Source organism: Diprion similis, chromosome 1 (assembly GCF_021155765.1).
Source record: "Diprion similis isolate iyDipSimi1 chromosome 1, iyDipSimi1.1, whole genome shotgun sequence".
Taxonomy (NCBI): domain Eukaryota; kingdom Metazoa; phylum Arthropoda; class Insecta; order Hymenoptera; family Diprionidae; genus Diprion; species Diprion similis.
Window position 1 is genome coordinate 2,485,445 of NC_060105.1, and position 18,858 is coordinate 2,504,302.

At 40.2% G+C, this 18,858-nt stretch overlaps 2 protein-coding genes across 4 annotated transcripts in view; one reads left to right on the top strand and one right to left on the bottom strand.

Annotated features, from left to right (window-relative positions):
• LOC124410267 (neutral ceramidase) overlaps positions 1–18,364 on the top strand; it is a 35,219-nt gene extending 16,855 nt beyond the window's left edge. For all 3 annotated transcript variants that reach the window (XM_046888510.1, XM_046888501.1, XM_046888519.1), the window contains 8 exons: positions 9,747–9,869; positions 11,943–12,137; positions 14,411–14,641; positions 14,745–14,840; positions 15,212–15,382; positions 17,172–17,287; positions 17,828–17,996; positions 18,074–18,364. In XM_046888510.1, coding sequence (XP_046744466.1) covers positions 9,747–9,869; positions 11,943–12,137; positions 14,411–14,641; positions 14,745–14,840; positions 15,212–15,382; positions 17,172–17,287; positions 17,828–17,996; positions 18,074–18,121 — 1,149 coding nt within the window. In that variant the 3' untranslated portion in view covers positions 18,122–18,364. The remainder of the gene's footprint in view (positions 1–9,746; positions 9,870–11,942; positions 12,138–14,410; positions 14,642–14,744; positions 14,841–15,211; positions 15,383–17,171; positions 17,288–17,827; positions 17,997–18,073) is intronic.
• Positions 626–2,833, bottom strand: LOC124410291 (cuticle protein 8-like). The gene is made up of 3 exons (XM_046888543.1): positions 2,724–2,833; positions 1,279–1,530; positions 626–922 (listed from the first exon to the last, which is right to left on the bottom strand). Exons 1-3 carry the CDS (start codon positions 2,820–2,822, stop codon positions 626–628), a joined length of 648 nt encoding a protein of 215 aa, XP_046744499.1. The 5' UTR covers positions 2,823–2,833.
• Positions 18,365–18,858: the final 494 nt, after the last annotated feature.

Consider the following 18,858-nt stretch of genomic DNA (forward strand, 5'->3'; position numbering starts at 1 on the left):
CAATGAATTCTTCTCCTCTGTTTATTCCTGCGATGATATTCATTCCAGGGTTTCCTACTAAAAACCATTTTTATTGCCCACGTCTAATAAAGCGAAACCAAGTTATTTTTCTCCTGTCACCGGAGCTTTTTTTATATACACAGAAGAAAGTATTTCCATAGTTGAATACCTCCTCCAGTCGGATTGATAGCTGCGGTTTATTTCCTCATCCCGTGGCATATTCTATGAGCTGATGAAAAGTGTCATGGATTTCCGACTCGAGTCTGTGTCTACCTTCGGCTTTCGAGAAAATAAGAGGTGAAAATTCTCGAGGTATGCGGTAGTTTTTTGATATATCGGAACAACTCGCGTGTTGCACCATAGAATAAACGAACAAAAAATTACGAACATATTATTTTTATGTATAACAAAAATATGTGAATTTTTTTATTACATGAATGCTTGACGCTTTGTACATAATATGTATACGTATAATATATTATATATTATTATATAAACATAAACGTGCGTGAGGTAAATTATTGTCGTTGCGTGATTTTTTTAAGGTTGTTAGAAAACTTGGAAAGAGAGAGCAAGAAAAAAGAAAGAGAAAAAAAATAATTCAAGCTCACGCAAATACCGCTGTTCAATAGTGCTTTTCGTACGCGTAACGATTGAACTGATCATGATCGTAGCTCGTAACGTATTTCGGAACCGTTACTGGGGCTTGTGCCGGATGATGACCAGGTCCGACCTTCTTTACAACCGCGTTAAAACCGTTGTGATCGTCGGCTGTATATTCGACGATGCGAACGCTGCCGTCGGGCTCGTTGACGCTGTAAGATCCGTGGACGACGTCGCCGTCGCGTATCTCATGCTGAGTTTTAACGTCACCTGTGTGAGGATCGTGAACACCGTAGTTGAAGGTGTACTTCGGGTGCGCCTGAAACATTATCCGATATTACATAATTAAACGAAGTGTTGTTTTCCAAGCTTCGGAGGTTGACAAAAAGGACAAAATTTCACCTTATCGAAAATTGTTTTCACAGATATATTATACGGCTGCTTTTAATTTGTGTTTGATTGATTAAGATTGATGAGGAAAAAAATTGTTTTCAACCTTACGGGGCAAGTTTGTCCTAATTAGCAATCAAACCTCTAATGATACCTACGAAAAATAATCACTCTATAATGAGCAATAATTTATTATAGCACGCTGTGAAAAGCTTCGGTTTTTAAATAACGCTAGTTTTCTTAATCACATAATTTATTCACACGTGTCGAGCTTTCGTCACTTACGTAATAATCGCGTTCGTCTTCGTAATCGTATCCGTGGCCGGTAGCGTGAACCGCAGAATGTAGAGGAGGTGCGGCCGAAACGGAGTGGATTGGCACGCCAACGGTGGGAAGAACCTGGTGTGATGAATAAGGGTTCACGTACCCTTCGTGGCCCGAATATTCCGGGGAATAAGAACCGGGATGTCCTCCGTCATATCCGCTGATTAAAACCGCCTCGCATGTCGCAGCGACGACCCAAAGAAAACTTATGACCTGCGGAAATCGCCGGAGAAGATTTTATACGAGGCAAAGAAAGTTTTCAATGCTGTTGTTAGTAGAATCGTTTTATCGATTCTGGACGAGTGAATAATGCAGAGGGACAAAAGAGAAGAAGAAAGTTCTTCGAGGAATCGAAACAATATTCTCTAAGTTTTTACGTGCAATATATTGTGTACGACTGATGTGTTATATATGTGGCAATAAATAAGTCGAGCGATGAGTTACTGCGGGAAAATTCAACTCGATACTGTGAGAGGGCAAAACATATCTGCGACGTAAGCGATGAATTTAGGGTTCAGGAAGATGAAAATGTGGAAAATTAATTGAATCAATAGAGCTGCAGGGCTTGCGGTTTGGCTGCATTTCACTTCCTGCAATCCATCTTAATTCGCATGACAAATTATTCACTATGGGGAGAGTATTCTGTTTGGAACGATATTAAAAATCTCTTGTAAAATCCAGATCGTAGCAAAACTCGAGGCAATTTTTGTCGGCGATAAATGCTTCAAATTTCTATCAGCCGTAATGAATGTTGTTATTTGCGTTAGAGTTAATACGAATTTCCGAGAGGAAGATCATCGGAACTTCTCCTCAAACGACAGAGCTGGTAATGAATAATTACGGAGTTACGCACTACTGGAATTTCGGTATGGAATTACAACGAGTCGCCTCGTTGAACGGGAAACGAATGTTTCGCAATCCACACCTCCTACTCGTTTACGAATGAAATTGAATGTCGATGTAATATTTGAAACATGGTTAAAACACAGATTGAAAATGTCTGACGGAGGTGAAATTCCAGTGCCTGAAGTGAAACTTCTCTTTGACGAACCCCCTGTTTCGACGGGTAATTGTAATGAAATATTTTTTTGATGCACAAAATATGCGGCATGTATAATATGATTCGTTTGAAATGTACAGATTCGCTAGAGTTCGATGAATAAATGAATGAAGAAACGACCGTGCGATGAATAATAATAAGATAGTAGAAATCACACAAAACAAGTATCACAGTTAATTTGTTTTTCTATATTGCTGGCACTGTGCAATTTTTCTCAACTTCCCCGCAGAAACACTGAACGACTTCTCGAAGGCATTTTGCGAAAATGTAATGTAAAAATGTTCAGGTAGTTGCAGATTTTGAAACGGCACGCGTGCAATTCTGCGCCAATATTAACCGTTGGTACCTTCAGCATGGTGCTCGACGCGAGAACCTCGAATATCGTACGGAGAGAGAGAGTCTTTTTACTGATACCATCATCCCCGGGATCCTGGCTTATATGCATCTCCCTCCAAGTCAGAAGAGGAAGCGCTCGACCCTCTGCTTCTCGGCATGGCGGGGCTTAGCTCAAGGTCTTTTACCGACATTCGCGTGTGTGGGAGAAGCGCTTTTCCCTTTTTTTTTATTTTACTTTTTTCCCATTTCACGCGTGAAACCAATCTTTAGGCTCGATTCAAAAAGCAAGTTTCTTTCTTTTTAAGTTATATATATACATATAAAAATTGTCAAACCTGTTGAGAGAAAAGAAGAGGAAAGAATTTGTGAAACTAGGAAAATCTATCACGTCCACCTACCGAAAGTAATTTATCTCACTTCCAGTGATTGATATTTGGAAAAAGTCGAGGAGAAAAAATCTTATTTCTGTACAATTTCCACCTTGAAAATAATCAAGCAGGTTAACATTCTACGGGATTTAAACCATTGACACTTTTTCAATCTGAGGTGAAACTCTCTCTCACACTCTCTCTCTCTCTCTGGCTCTCGAAATCTCTGCAGAAACTCACGGAAACGCGAGTATTATATAATTATTGCGGAGATTACGCGCACTGTTTGAAATCAAGCGACTCGAGTTTGTATTCGGGAAGTAATATTGCGTGAATAATGCGATCACCGGACGCTAAAATAGATTACAACTGACGAGATACTTACCAACTGATGTATGATAATCGGTTTAACTATTGTCCAGTCGAATTTACATCTCAACATGCCCTGCTAGTTTCCGGAATAAAACTTACCTTGGATCTAAGACGGAATGATGGTAAATTTTTTATGGGTTACATCGTTAATTAAATCATCGGTCTAGCCAAATGAACATCTTTACCGGGTGTAAAGAGACAGCGAAAAAAGTATTACGTTAAAAAAAATCGCGGCACATCGTCAAGAATTTTTTTTACAGTACCAAAACGACGGGATGAATGTGATTTGAAAAAATGAAAACGGTAAGTTTTGTTAGGAAATTTTTAATCTATCGAGAAAAGGAAAGTAGAAGTTCAGAAAAAACGTCTATTTGCTGTGCTTCCATATTATATTTCTAGCATGAATCTCGGAGTATCATGTATCAGAAAATGCGAACGAATCGGAACGGAAAATGACTCTACGAGTTACTGCAGTAAAAAATAGCAATAACCTAAAAAACGTGGACCCTTTTTCCATCGGTGGAAATTTTATATCCTCTCCTTTCGGTATGTTTGCCGTACGCGTATAGTCATAATATATAATATATTGCCATTGTGCGGAGAATATTTCGATGCGGGTTTTCGTATCCTCCGTACCCTCTCAAGCAGAAGCTTAACGTATCAGTAAACAGCTTGTTTTATAAACCAACATGAAATTAATAACTAAAGTAAAAGTAAACTAAAGCATATTATCACTAACTAAATTAAAAACGTAATACTTTTCAAATCACGCGGAAAATTCCATTGAAACTACACCAATTGGGTAACGACAGATATAAACGCACTTTTAAAAACTCAACATTCAAATTTCTGGTCTGAACACAGTTTCCCTGATACAATTTACAAAATGCTATAACGACAATCGTTCCAAGAGCAAACGAGCAACAGCATCCAGGTGTCTTGTTAGGAACGTGATCGTCGTTCTAACCAGACACATCACATCGCAAAGGAGCCAGATGCTTCCTGTAATGATGGACGAAGCGTGGAGCGACGTCCCGGTGCGCAACGCGAGAAGACGTGGTGCAAAATAGACGCGAAAGCGTGTCTGGGTTCGTCTAGCATGTAAACATCCACATCCTCCGATAGATCAGTTATGTGTCTTTACGCGGTTCTGCCGACCCCTTGGCGATAGGAACCGTACGTCTTGCGCATACCCATCAACTCCGGGATGTGAAGCAACGCCAATTTCGCAAGTCAAGTCTCTCGGGCCATTTATACAGACTCGAGTGTAGAACGAGCTGGAGCTGAAAATTTACGAAATGGTTCCCGGCGTCCCATCGTCTTCTGGGTATATAAGGAAAAGGTACGTCGAAACTTCGCGTTGACGTGTCGTCGATCCGAATTGCACAACTCTTGACGTTTCCGGATCAATTTCCACAGTGGAAGTCCGGGAAAACTGCACTGGCTTCAAGACCGGACGGAGGGAGTGAAAGTGCGTGATCATCATCGTCACGCGTACGCGGCATCAGTTTTCCTGCTTTCTTGCTCAGATCCTTCAGCGCAACCCAGGATACCTCCTCCTCGTTGTTCTTGGACGCGTCAGCCAGGCTGACGATCCGTTGACGACGCTAATTACTCCGGGATACGTGACGGTCCCCTCGATGAGACAAGAAAGTAACGCTTCGCGAGTTGAGACTCCTTCACTACTTGGAGAATACGCGTGCAGTTGTTCCATGCCAGAACTTTCCAGGTTGCGACACGAATGACAACTTGGGCTTCACGTAAAGGAAGAAAAGAATGAACTGAAAATTTAAAAGTGGTATGGCAATTTGAATGGACTTGGAAAAGATGTGTTAGAGAAACTGGAAACTCGTTACATCGCATCCTGCAGCAAATCCATATGTTCCTGCACCATGTGCGAACGTTTAGTATAGATACCCTTTTCTCCGTGGGACTTTATCTCGTCCGTGATCCATATTACACGCTGATACTCTCCCAGGCTATTCCTGCTCCAGCGCGAACACTCGCTTGTCGATTCCTGACGACAAAGATTCTTCTCAAAGGGCACATTGCACCAGGGCGTGGAGTCTCCCACGCTTCCCCTGGCACCTTTCGATGCCTTACCGAATGTTACAGGCTTTCGCCTCTTAGCCTTCAAGCCACCCTGCGATTCACGGTCATGAAATAAGAGTCTTGATGAATCTGGTCCTGTGCTCCTGTCTCCACCTCTGACATCTTTACGTTAGATCTGCCATCGCTGAGGTAGTAGGTGGAGGTGGATGTGGATGTGGATGGCGCAGCTAGCGCCAAGGAATTATGCAATATATTGTTCACGAGTAGCATTTCAATACAATGATGTGAACCAGTTGCCTTACTTCGCTCTCGTAACTTTGGAGAGAAATGTCTCAACGTACGTATCCTTGGCTCTGGCTGCCAGTCGCACTCTGACTCAATCCTGGGCGAGGCCAATTGGATTCCGGCTACTATAAGGAAACGCGATGAGGCCACGGGATCGCAGCTTAGACATACATATCTAACATTGAAAAAAGGCTCGTTGAATACAGTTGGTGAGCTTCCAGCTCTCGGTCCAAATTTTAGATCACAACTGAACCTCGTTTGCCTCGAAGATTTGAAAATAATGTGTCAGCTATTCATAATTGATTATTTAGGATCAAAGTGCGAGCCTTTCGAACTTCCGAACTTCCGAACTTTCAGTGGTAAAAGGTTTTCTGTAAGGGGATGCTGAAGCTTGTCAACAAAGTTTCGAACACTTCATGGAGCCAATTTCCTACAGCAGAGCGTCAGGTCGGGAAGATTTCAGGATAAATACTTCGATACGTTCAGTTTTCTTTCCACTGGGGTCTAAAACTTTGCAACAAAGTCGCGCGAAAAGGTCCGAATTCTTTTGAAGATCTTCTTCCGTTTCTGATCCGAATGGGATCATAAAAAGCCACGAAAGCTGACCACTGTATCGAACACTTTCGACCATTGAATAGGACTAAAATCTTTTTCGGATAGACCGAAAGATCTCTTTCCGTCAACGGAAATATACCGAGTACAGTAATCTCCCGCGCTTCTCTAAGCCTCTCAATTCTCCATCGCTGAGTTCTAGGCTTTCTTTACCCGCAAGCTTTTGTCAGAATAAAAGGAATATGCGTTCTTAACAGCTTCCCGCAAGAAGCACAAACCTATAAGAATCGAGTGAATGTCGGTCTACCGCGTAACCTACTTACTCTGTATCATATCGTTACACAATCGAAATGAGACGAGGTTTTTTGCATACTTATAAGAATAAATTGAGATGGAAGCACACGATTGCCACTAGCTATGCATGAGGTAAACAACCGTATAAAATTGCGCAAACTGCACCGAAATTGGCACTGTGCCTCAACCTGCACTTTCGTGATTCAGCTAATGTTGCACTCATGCACTGCATTATAATCTCATATACCATCAGCCCAGACTACGAGATGAATGACATGGAGATGGATTCTGGATCTTATTATTTCCAGCGCTTCCAAAGTCGATTCACCTCCGAATGGTGAGCTTTCGCGAGACACTTCATGTCACTATTGATCTAACTTCGCAGTAGTTCCTGGTCTATAATATTGTGATACTTGAACGGCGTGAGACCCAAGGTTCAGCGATTTCCCGGCTACCTTCGCAACGATGAAAATCAATTATTTAAAAGCGCGGTTTTACCATGCACCTTATATGCATGTAAACTGGTTCGTAAAGACAACCGTTTTGCGATCCTCTTCGGTGTGAATTCTGAAATCCCGTTTATACATTTGCCCGAATTTTCTGCTGCAGTATATATCTTCTCTATGCAGTAAATTGTGAAACGAAATCCTGTAGAACGAGGGTTGACAATAAAAGCTGTCTCAATTACGTATAAAATATTTTTAAGGCCGTACTTTGACCTCTGAATTTTATCGCGCGTTTAACTCGGTTTTCGATGCCGCTTCGGATCGTTGGAATTAAATAAAGCCGGTATATAGAATAGAGATTAGAATGTAATTAAGTTTCAGATGTAAAACTTGGAACGTAAAATAATACGGTTTTTTACTTCTACAGTTTCAACCTCTTTGATCGAATTTTGCGGGGGATGACTGATCTGCCAGTCTCCGAATCAACGATCCACTATGCAAAATTGTAGATCACGTGATCTTGCAATATAGTGAATAACAATTGCGTGTGACCACGAAAGACGTCCGCTATCGCAATAACAATAATTGCTATCGAGCGTCGATGATTATTTCCTTCGTATGTTTCTGCTTCTTATTCTCTTCGCCTTCGCGGATAATAATTAATTAGCCGAGTTTAGTACTTTGCAGCCAGTATATTTATATATCGTAACATTTCTTTATATAATGCAGAAACAAAGCCTTGACATTAATTAGCATAACTTTGCGTATCGCAGACTTTTTAACAACAGTACCCGATGAATTGTAAAATCAGTTGTCCGCCTGGATAAATACGATTTGTTAATCAGTATAAACAACCAGGAATTTCAATATTACAATGCTTCATTGGCATGAAATTTCAATGGATGCATAAAGCTACGTCATATGGAATTTCTTATTAATCAATACTCCGTAACTACGACGTTTCCCCCCCCCCCCCCCCCTCACTCCTCCCCCAAAGTAAATTTCACCCAAGGAAGTAGGAAGAGACGCGTGTCAAGCAATATATATCTGATTAATGGAGTAAGATTTCCTCAGAATCTATCGTGGAATTATGTGCATGCAGAATGGAATCCTGGAATCTGAGCAGAAATATGTTTGGCATTATAAAGGGGAGAGATAATTATTATTAATAATTAGTAATAATCTGCCACCCTGTTGCCACCTTACTAGCAGTCAATAATTTAGGGGTGGTTTCCTTCCTCGCTTTTGCCGATTACTCCTTTCCCCGTTTTTCATTTCTCTACTCTGCACTCCATTCGCAATTCAACGATGCAAAAAAGTAATCGCGTTGAGACGGTGCGGCGTGTCTCTTATCTACGGTGCTCGGATTGCTTATTGCGAACCTTTTGTCTAGCTTTCCCTTTCGCAAGAAAACTAAACAAAACATTTCTGGGTCCTTGTTCGCCGGCCTTGCCTCCGCGCTCTCAGCCACATGAATCTCACCGTTGTTTCTACAAGGCGTATGAATCTGTACCTATACATATGCATAATATATAAGGTATGCGTGTGTGTGTTCATATATCTTATATATTTTACTGCCGTTGTTCCAAAACTCGGTAAGATCTGATTAGAGAAGATTTTCCTTTCGTTAGCAACGTCGAGTGATTTTTTTTTTTGGGATCGCAATGAATAGAGAAGAAAATCGAAAGGAAAATAGGTGAAAAAATAAGGAAATATTTATAATTTAGGGCGAAGAAAATCGAGATATTTTCACTGTATAATCAAGCTTCTTACCTCGCCACTTCCGGTCCGTGACGTAAATATGCTAACCATAGCTAATTGCGTTATACATATTATATATATATACCTATGTATAATGCATGTTGTACTCTACATGAACACACATGGTGAAAATCGGAGTGAAAATACAAAACGCGGAAGTGGAACACACGTATGTGGACAGCAAGTGTAAGCAAGGTTCGAGAGATTAGATGCGGAGATTTACTTGGGCGGCTCATTATCATGTCAATAATCGGTCAGCCGGTGAGACCCAGTTTGCAATCAGTCACAACCGTTGGTACAATGCGCCTCGAATTGGCCTCGGGAACGCCGTTTGCCACATGCTAGAGAAAATCACGGTTTACTCGATAATTACACGCTTTAGTTAACTCGCGACACATGCCGCCTAGCCATTGTGTACTTATGATAATTCGGAGCTCGAGTTCTCACTTTTCTAAGCATGCTTATTGAATGGAGAGTCATCGTCATAAGGGATACGAATAAAAACTTTGCATTTTAGCGTAAGCTAAAAGTGTAGCTAATGAAATTAATCGAAATAGCAGAATTTTATTCATATTAAAAAACAACAATTTTTCAAAAATATACTCGCCCCGATCGTTTTTCGAAAAACGAACGAACGAACGAACGCGGGTGTGTTTTGTGTTTTGTCTTTTCCCCGCTTCTTAGGAAAGGAAAATTGGCTGGGAAAAAGTTGGCCCAGAGATGTGATAGAATCGAGTACCTAGTCTTGAACCCCATGAGCAGCGACCGTGGAGGAATTTCCACATGAATATTCTAATTGCTGTATAGTAGAACGACCCGTGGGTCGGCAGCTATTATAATACTGCAATAGCTCAGTTTCACGGCTAACTATATACAAGCCCGCGATATTTAACTGTGTTTCAGGAGCTCTGGCACGGTGGAAAGGCGACCGAAGTTGTAGGACCGATTCGCGTGATCCATCAATACGTCCGGATGCCGGAGCAGCAGGCCGAGTTCTTCAACGAGACGAGCGGAAAAGTCGAAAACGTGAGTTAAAAAAAGGGACTTACCGAAGTACCCAGGAGATTCGATTAATTATTATCTAGCTTTCTCGTAACAAAAGTAATCATAAATTCAAGTTCAGAAACCTTTCGCGTTATGAGCTGTGCAATTACTCGAGTAAATGATTTCCGAATAATTCATGTTTAATAAAAATTTCAGGTGTTTAATTTTATTCCTTGTTATTTAAAAAAATTCCGGGAGCCCACTTTGCCCCCAATCCTTTATGGAAAATTCGTCGTCTCATCCTTTTCGCCATTAGGACCGACTTCAACAACCGCGAGTAATTAATGGCCAGGGACAGACTTCCTACTTTGTTGTTAATGCTGATTGAGCGGCATAACATCATCCGTGTGTGTATTTATGAGATACTGTTGCCATTTCGAGGAACATACGTGGGTGTAATACGAAACTGAACGATTCTTCGTCGTGACGTTCCCAGATGCCGGAGCAACACGTTGTTAGAGGTACTGGCCTATTTACCGGGTATTTTTTTCCGCGCGACGATGATCATATCGCGGCCAAATAGTCGTGAGAGTTTCTGCCGGGTACAGGAATATATATATATATATAGAGAATTGAAGGAGAAACTGTGAGTAAAGAAAATTAAAAGAAATTAGAAAAAAAATAAAAAAATATAAAAACGAAATTAAGGGGGAAATTTCTTGGCACGGATTTTGAATATCATTTCTTTTTTAATTTTTACTTTTTTTTCTTGCTCCGCGTTGTCTAATAATGGCCTGTCTAACGCACACTAATCGAACCTTTAGAGTGTTTTGACACTCTTCGCTGTTCGATGATGGCGCGTCAGTGGACAACAGTGATTTTTAATAACATCTCAGTACCAAGAACGGTTTTCCCTTAGCTTATATTCGCTGCTCCAGGCAGCAGAGAAAAGAAAGCAATAAGTGTGGTTCACGACTTCCTGCGATCATCTCGCGTGGGAGCGAACTACGTATGGACATGTGGCGCAAAAATTATTGGCGCATAAAGGGCATTCGACGTCAAACCAACGGATCATCGGCCCAAACCTCCGGGATTCGGATGATCGATAGTTTTTTTTTGTTTGTTTTGGTCAGAAGTAGGGCTAATAATTTTTCCAAATTTTTTTGCCATTTCGGATTCAAGTGTGGCGACCTCGTCAAGTAAAGAAATATCCTTGTTTAAGTTTTTTTTTATTCCATTTTTTACTACAAGAAACGACTGTTGAAAATAAGTAAAAGGAAAATTGTTTTTCCAAATACAAAGATTGAAAAAAAAAAATACATGTATATTTAACATCCTCATCCAATTTTAGAATAATGACAAAAGTGTGTATGTTCAAGTCCCTGATTTTACAATATTAGCTTCATCAATTTTAAAAATGTTCATCTTTATGTCAAGGATACAATTCCTGATTTCATACGTTCGCCACACTTTTCTAAAATGATAAAAAAATTTGGAAAAAACTACAGTTAATATTGTTGACCAAAGACGAAACCAAAAAGTCTATTGGACCTCGGAATCCCAGAGGGTCAGACCGATGACCCGTTGGTTTGGCGTGGAATACCCCATAAGTAATAATACCGTGCGCCTTATACCGGCAATTGAATTAATTCCGAGGAGTATTTCCTCACTTTTCAATTTGCGTATACATATCGCGACCGTAGATGGAACAGAATTTACTCCGCGGTGTTATTTGAGGCGTGAATATATGTATACATACGCGTATAAATCGTAGGAGTTACGTGAGTAAAGTTGTTACAGAATTGAAAGTGAGAAGCTTCCTCTTAATTAAACGCTCCTTCTTCTGCCTAATTCATTTCACCGTCTCACATACCTATACCATTATGCTTCATGCTGAGCGATCGCCCAATTAGCACCTTCGAATCAGCTTCATTACCACACATTAACCGAAGTATCTCACCTACATTGTTATGAGTATACGTATTACGCATGCGAAAAGATCGAATCAGAAAATAACGTAACGTAAGTACACGTGAAAAATTATAAGGAGGCCTCGTTGGATTACCAATCGTCATCCGATCTCCTCAATTTCAATCTCTTTCTTTCTCCGATTAGGTCACCGGATGTCTTCCTGCAATGGGATACAGCTTCGCCGCCGGAACGACTGACGGTCCTGGTTCCTTCTCGTTCGAACAGGGAACGACGACTTCGAATCCGCTGTGGAACGCCATTCGCGATTTTATCGCCGCTCCCAGCAAGGAAGACGTTCTCTGCCACGGTGCGAAGCCGATTTTGCTGGCTACTGGACGGGTGAGAATTAGTGCTTTGAATCGTGTCATTTTTTCTTCAAATTTCACGTTAAAAAATTCAATTTGCGACTCAATCATTGCAAACGGTGTACTTAATAGCTCTGCAATTTTAATTAATCGCTATCGGATGCGTGAGTTACGACAAACTGGCCATTACTTTTCGCTTTCAGGCCATGCAGGTACGTGTACATGTAATTTATAACGACCGAACGTAACAAACTTGCGACACCGCAGACAGCGACTTGGCCTACTTGCTTATCCAATTAGTGGGCGATTTTTTGATTCCCGGAAATTTAATAAATTTGCATCAGTCAAAGGGACTCGATCGTAATAACCGCGGCAAAAATCGTCTTGAAAGAGGGTTCGGGGAGAAAAATTTACAAAATTGTAACGCTTTAAAGTTTCGGTAATCTTGGACGATCCCAAAAATCGAGCTTGTTTGGAATTCGAGGGTCGTAGAATGATCGATACAATTTATTTTATCCATCGGCTTTATATTACACGTTTCTATGCCGGTGTTACTCACGGACCTGCAAAATGATCGGACAAATCGATATTTCTACCTTTCTTGAGTGCGCGATTTGGTCAATGAGGGAAACAAACACCATTGATTCGCGTTATTGATGATATTCCCATTGGCACGGTTCGCTGGGTTTAAATTCGAGTCCCTTTTCTCATGTTTCACACCCTTCACTACACCCTCGTCACGGTTTCAGGACATTTCCACATCAGCGGTTTATGACTCGTTTTAAATGACCATGCCTGCGTCAGGTTCCACGCATGAAGTACTTCGAAACTAACTCTTGAATGCAGGAGGTAACAGAATTGACGAGAGTTCACCTCAGTGGGGAAAATATTAATCACAATACAGAGCAGGAAAGGTTCACATCAATTTGGAAGGTCGAAGCTCTTTGTCTTTCAAAGTCGAACGAATCATTAAGTTATACAGCTTTTATAATAAAAGTAATTACATACAACCCCGATTACGATAAAAGTTTTCAGTCGACACTGAAACCCGTGGTTTTATGTCATTCGAATAATTTAAGCTCATTTAAAAACTCCCACGTCATATTTTTATAATGCAATGTCATTGGCAGTCGCTAATTAGATGATTAATTAAATAACGGATTCAATGAGTCTGATGGAATTATTTTCGAAATCGAAATAGATGAGAGAATCAACCGTGCGAATATTGTCCGGGAAAATTGATGAAGAAATATGAAGTCAAAAAGCTCTATCATGCAATTCGCGTAAAAAGTGCTGTCGCAACTTGTCGTGTCTCTATAATAGAGGGACATAATTTTGGTTACAAAGATCGATAACTTCCGTCGCTTCGTAATAACGCATTATAATCTTCAGGCGGTAAATTTCTGCACACAAGTTAAAAAACGTGCCAATTTACACGTCGAATGAACTTCATGGTTTATTCATGAGACATGAGGTCCATTTTTCGTAGAGTGAAAAAACCTTGCCAAGGATTAACCGTTCAAGTCCGCAACATTAATCAAGATAGGATAGGATAGTCGGCCGCTCTCGAGTCTTTATAAAAGTTCGGTTGCATGGTCGACGACGAATCTCATACGGCGTATGCCGTGCGTAAGGTGAGATCATGTAACGTCGTTTCAAGGCGAGGGAATTACGCGAGCACGCCTCTGTGTTATGGAACTTGAACCGAGATTGTGAGGCGTGTGAACGTCTTTCTGGCCGTCTTGATATCCTTGCTCAAGATCCGCTCGGGGCGTGGTGGCTGCCGGAATCCAGTCAAGAACCGAATGAAAACGGAAGTGACGAAGGTCCCGACGTTTCTTCGGGGCCGGAAATGATCCCTGTTAAGCACTCGGGACATACGGAGCATCGCACGTTGATAGAATTTAAAGTTCTGGGGAAATATTTGTTCGCTTTATCCTGAATCGTAAGACTCACTTTCAAGAATATAAGCTTGTAAGCTGAAGCTTAAATTCGGCGGATATTGTCGCGCGACGTAATTGAGGTAATAACAAGATTATATACAAGAAGAGATGAAGGTTGAAGACAATTCAGCATTTTCATTGAAAAAGGAAAGTTTTAGTACTTTCATTAAATTTAACAATGATAAAAATAAGGAAACGAAGCGTATAAACGCCTCTTTGAATTTTCATTAATTTCAAATTATTTATTATTCGTACACACTTATGCATATCCTGTAGGATAACATTTTAAGGCTGGATATTACAAGGCGACATGCTGTTAAAAAGAGGGAAGCAAATTTTTACGACTTTATTCACTCACCCGCAGATGGTGTTTCCGTACGAATGGCAGCCACAAGTGGTCTCGACCCATGTGGCTCTCCTAGGGGATGTGATAATCGCCGGAGTGCCGGGAGAGTTCACAACGATGTCGGGTCGGAGACTGAGGAATGCGATAAAGAGTGCTATGCCGAATTCGAGTTCCGATAAGAGCGTCGTCGTCATTGCCGGGCTTTGCAACACCTACAGTGACTACATAACGACACCCGAGGAATATCAGGTACAGAAGATACTTCGGACTCCGTTTACTCGATACCTTCCTTAAAGCTTCCAGGTCGCTGTGATTTTTGCTGTGACTCAAACTTCTCGCTTTTCTATTTTAGATCCAGAGATATGAAGGAGCCTCCACCATCTACGGACCCCACACCTTAACCATTTATTTAAAACAGTACAAGGAACTAGTCACAGCACTTCTGGCCGTGAGTTTTTTTAACATGATAAGTTCCTTTTTTGTTTGCTTTTTGTTTCGCAGTCGAGTGATTACCTTTTCCAGTGAAAAGTTGAAAAGTTGCACGTTGGCAAAAGTTTACATCACAAAGAGAATTCTCATTTTTACACGATATTTGTGTAACAACTGAAGGAGTTTTTTTTTTTTTTTTTTGTAGAGAAAGAAGAATTCTTTAACCTTTCGTCAAATATCCGATTATTATCGGTGAAAACTTTTCACTCTATGTATTGCACTCAATGTAATGTCGGTCTTGATAAAAAAAAAAAAGTTACCCTCACACGAGGGTTGCACGCGCGGTCGGAAATTCAATCGCACGATCTGAAGGTTAGTGGAAATTTTCAGCGGAAGTCACTGGTTCCTGGACCCCAGCCACCGGATCTCTACTCGAGTCATCTGATCTCTTTGGTGACGCCGGTCCTCTTTGACACTCCTAAGTGGCGACATGAATTCGGCGACTGCCTTGAACATCCAGCAAAAGTCGCCGGAGCTGGAGACACGGTGACGGCAAAATTCGTGAGTATTCTTTCGTAATCACGGCTTCCCACTGACATATCCAGGGCATCAAAGATCCAGGGAGAAGCGAGACGAATATGAGCTTCGCGGAACGATGTGATTTTATCATCGTCACCTTGCATCGGGCGTCTCGCGTTTCTGCAATAAATTTTCTGATGGTCGTTACACGTTTTTATGGAACCTTGGCGGATCGATAGACCGAACAGAGCCCAAGAAGATGGCTACTCGCCCTTCGTTTCACCACTGTGTCTACTGCAGAAAGTTTCACCTTCTCACCAAAGTGGAGAAGATTTTTCCTCAAAGAAAATCTCGAAGAATCGAAAGCTGCACCGCGATCGCGGTACAAAATGCTTTTCGCGAGGTCAAATCGCATCCCGGAAAAAACATTAGACCAGCGATTTTATCGCGACGTTGCGACTCGTGATCGAAATCCGATTTTTACTCAGATCGGTTAGGGGATTACCGGAGATTGATGGAACGCCTTCAAATCCCGGTTGACCGCGAATTTCCCAGGATGAGATTCAATACGAGCTTGCCAATCCGCAGTAACTTATCACCCACGATGCACGCCGAGCTTTTTACTATCGCGATGGAATCCCCGGACTATTTTTCCTCGGCAAACATGAATAGGTATACGTCTAGTACGAATCGTGTATTCAGTGAACAAAATTCTTTGCGGAAACAGTGGATGGAATTTTTGATAGCCGGAATTTTTCTGGCTGCGAGTATTACTTGTAGTTTACTTGAAATAAAGAAAAAAAGAAAGAAAATTTCTATTCATTTCAAGTAAATTTCGTCGAGAGTTGTTCAAAATATAGAAACATTAATCGTGGATTATTTTTACCACTTTGCAACAGTCCTAAAAATTCAATTCGCTGAATTACTTATTCTCAATTATTTTTTTTTTTTTTTTTTTTGCAACATTCGTCACAGTCGAATCGCAAATTGTAAGGCGAACAGAGATTTTTAAATGATTACGAAGCTTGAAAAAAAAAAAAAAATTAATAATAAAAAAACGTTGACTCGATGATAAATTTGAAATTAACGAACCGTCGGTCTGCTTATTAGCCAAACATATATGTATGCGATTAATTTGAAAACTTTTTAGAACGATAATAAAATTTACTACGACGCACGCAGCAGCGCAGACAGAACGAAAATGTGATCGTTAATAATTCACGATGGTATAGCTTAATTCATTAGTTTGATTTCAAGGTGTATCTAAATTCGTTAGATACTTATTGTTAGTGTACATACATATACATACACATAAGAAAACAAACGAAATGAAACGAGTCTATTTCGCAAGTTTCGCTGCAAGTTTTCAGGAATGAAAATTGCATAAGCTGCTCGTTGCACAACAGAAATTCGTATCAGCGATTCAATATTTCCAACGTCGGTGATCTATCGCCCTCTATACGAACATCGGGAAAAGCACTCAGCTAGATTACAGCTCTTTGAACAGATTATGCGCAATTTCATTCGCACGCTGAACCCCATGTGGCAATAAAAAGCAGTTATCGGAGAGCCCAATTTCACCCGCGTGAAGAGGAGAATTACAAAAGGCTGTAAGTGCTTGCAGCGAGAAAATGTTTAAAAATTTGGAAAAAAAACTGGTTTATCTTAATTGCATAGCAGTACTTATCGCTGTGGGTTATTATTTTTCATTTATTTATTTTTTATTTCTTTTTAAATCACACCTACAGCCTTTTATTATTCTCCTCTTTATTCTTGTTGCAAATATAATTCGTGCAATTATATAAAATATTGTTTCTCTGTTTTATTTAAGGTCGCTGGTCATCCCAGAAATAATCCAATGGCTGGTGGCTCGTTTCTGTTTATCGAGAGGCTCGAGGATGACGAGACATGGAAAACGGTGGCCACAGACGCTGATTGGGAGACGAAGTGAGTTCCAAGTTTTGGTAGATAAATTTTTCAATCATTTTTTTGTGAGTGTGGCAAACAAACAAAAAAAAAAAAAAAAAAATCCCATAGCACGTCGTTTATATTATCGTGACTTTCCAGCTGATTTCGTAAATACCGAATATATACATACACATATCACACGAGCCGAATGATTTCACGCATTTACAGTTGGTTTTAGGCAATATCTGTTTACGCCAATATCAAAGTTTATAAACCGGTGAAAAATGAGACTTCCTTCACTCTTAACTTCTCCGCGCAGTGTCTCAAGAGTCTGAAAAATACCTCCCTGAGGGATAAATTTAAACTTTGATAGCTGATACCGAGGGCAAAAGAAAAAGAAAAAGAAAAAAAAACAACAACTCACACAAACAACAGGCCTCTAGAGTTTCCATTCTATAATATGTGTTACCCCATAAATCGAACTCGAAACTTTTGGCGGTGATTTGTCTCTCCCTGTGTAGGCATATATGTACATATATAATACATATGTATAATTTACGTCATACGTTTGTTCGACAGATTTATCTGGAAACGAACCTCGATATTTTTGGGATCCAGCGAAGTTACCATATCGTGGACGATACCCGACGACGTCGAGCCCGGCGAATACCGCATCAGGCATAAGGGAAACTACAGATATATCCTTGGTGGAATTTATCCTTATCAAGGAGTCAGTAATTCCTTAGAGGTATTATTATTATTTTTAATGGTTTTTATAGTTCCGATTTATGAATCGTTCGATTTTATATTCCGCATTCCTTTCAGGTGGTCGCCTTTGGATCGAGTCGACGCAAACGTTACTACTTTGCCTAGTTTTCTTTATTTTTGAGAATCAGAGGATGACAAAGATTGCTCGAAGATGCTTGCCAGTGATTTATACACGTGATTTACATGCATAATTGTATTTTATGTGGAAAAGTAGTTATTCTCGTTACAGTATCCCAGTCATCGTTACATATTACGTAGTTAATTAGCCACTAAGATTTTATTTTAATACTTATATATTCTCACATAAGAGATTCGAAAATAAATACACTATAATTTTTCGAAAAATTATTTCAAAATTAAATTCCCACGATCAGTAATCCGCATCTCACTCTCTACGCCGTTTAGTCATATTCTAAGTATTATTTTTATCAGTTACGTATTTTGTAACTAATGAAAATTTCATTCGGTATTCAATGAATATTTAAACGATTCTTCCGCGGTGGGTAATTGGGCGAAAAATATACCAGTCGGCATATCGTTAAAACGAAGACAAACTTCGATGAATTATTCTGCAATAACATCGTGTATCTTATTATTCATGCAGCCTCACATCATACTTGTGGTACTTCTCGGTCGAATTGAATCTTATTCTCGTATAAATATTTATCCTAGGGTTAAAGTTACGTGTCACATAAAAAAACTTAATCCACATTGATAAAGAGAAACCTGTAACGACAGTTTCGTTAATAAACTTTCGGTCAGATATTATAAACGATATATGTATAATATATTAAGAAAAGAATTTATCCGATTGAATTAACCGGCTGCTACTCAACTCAAAT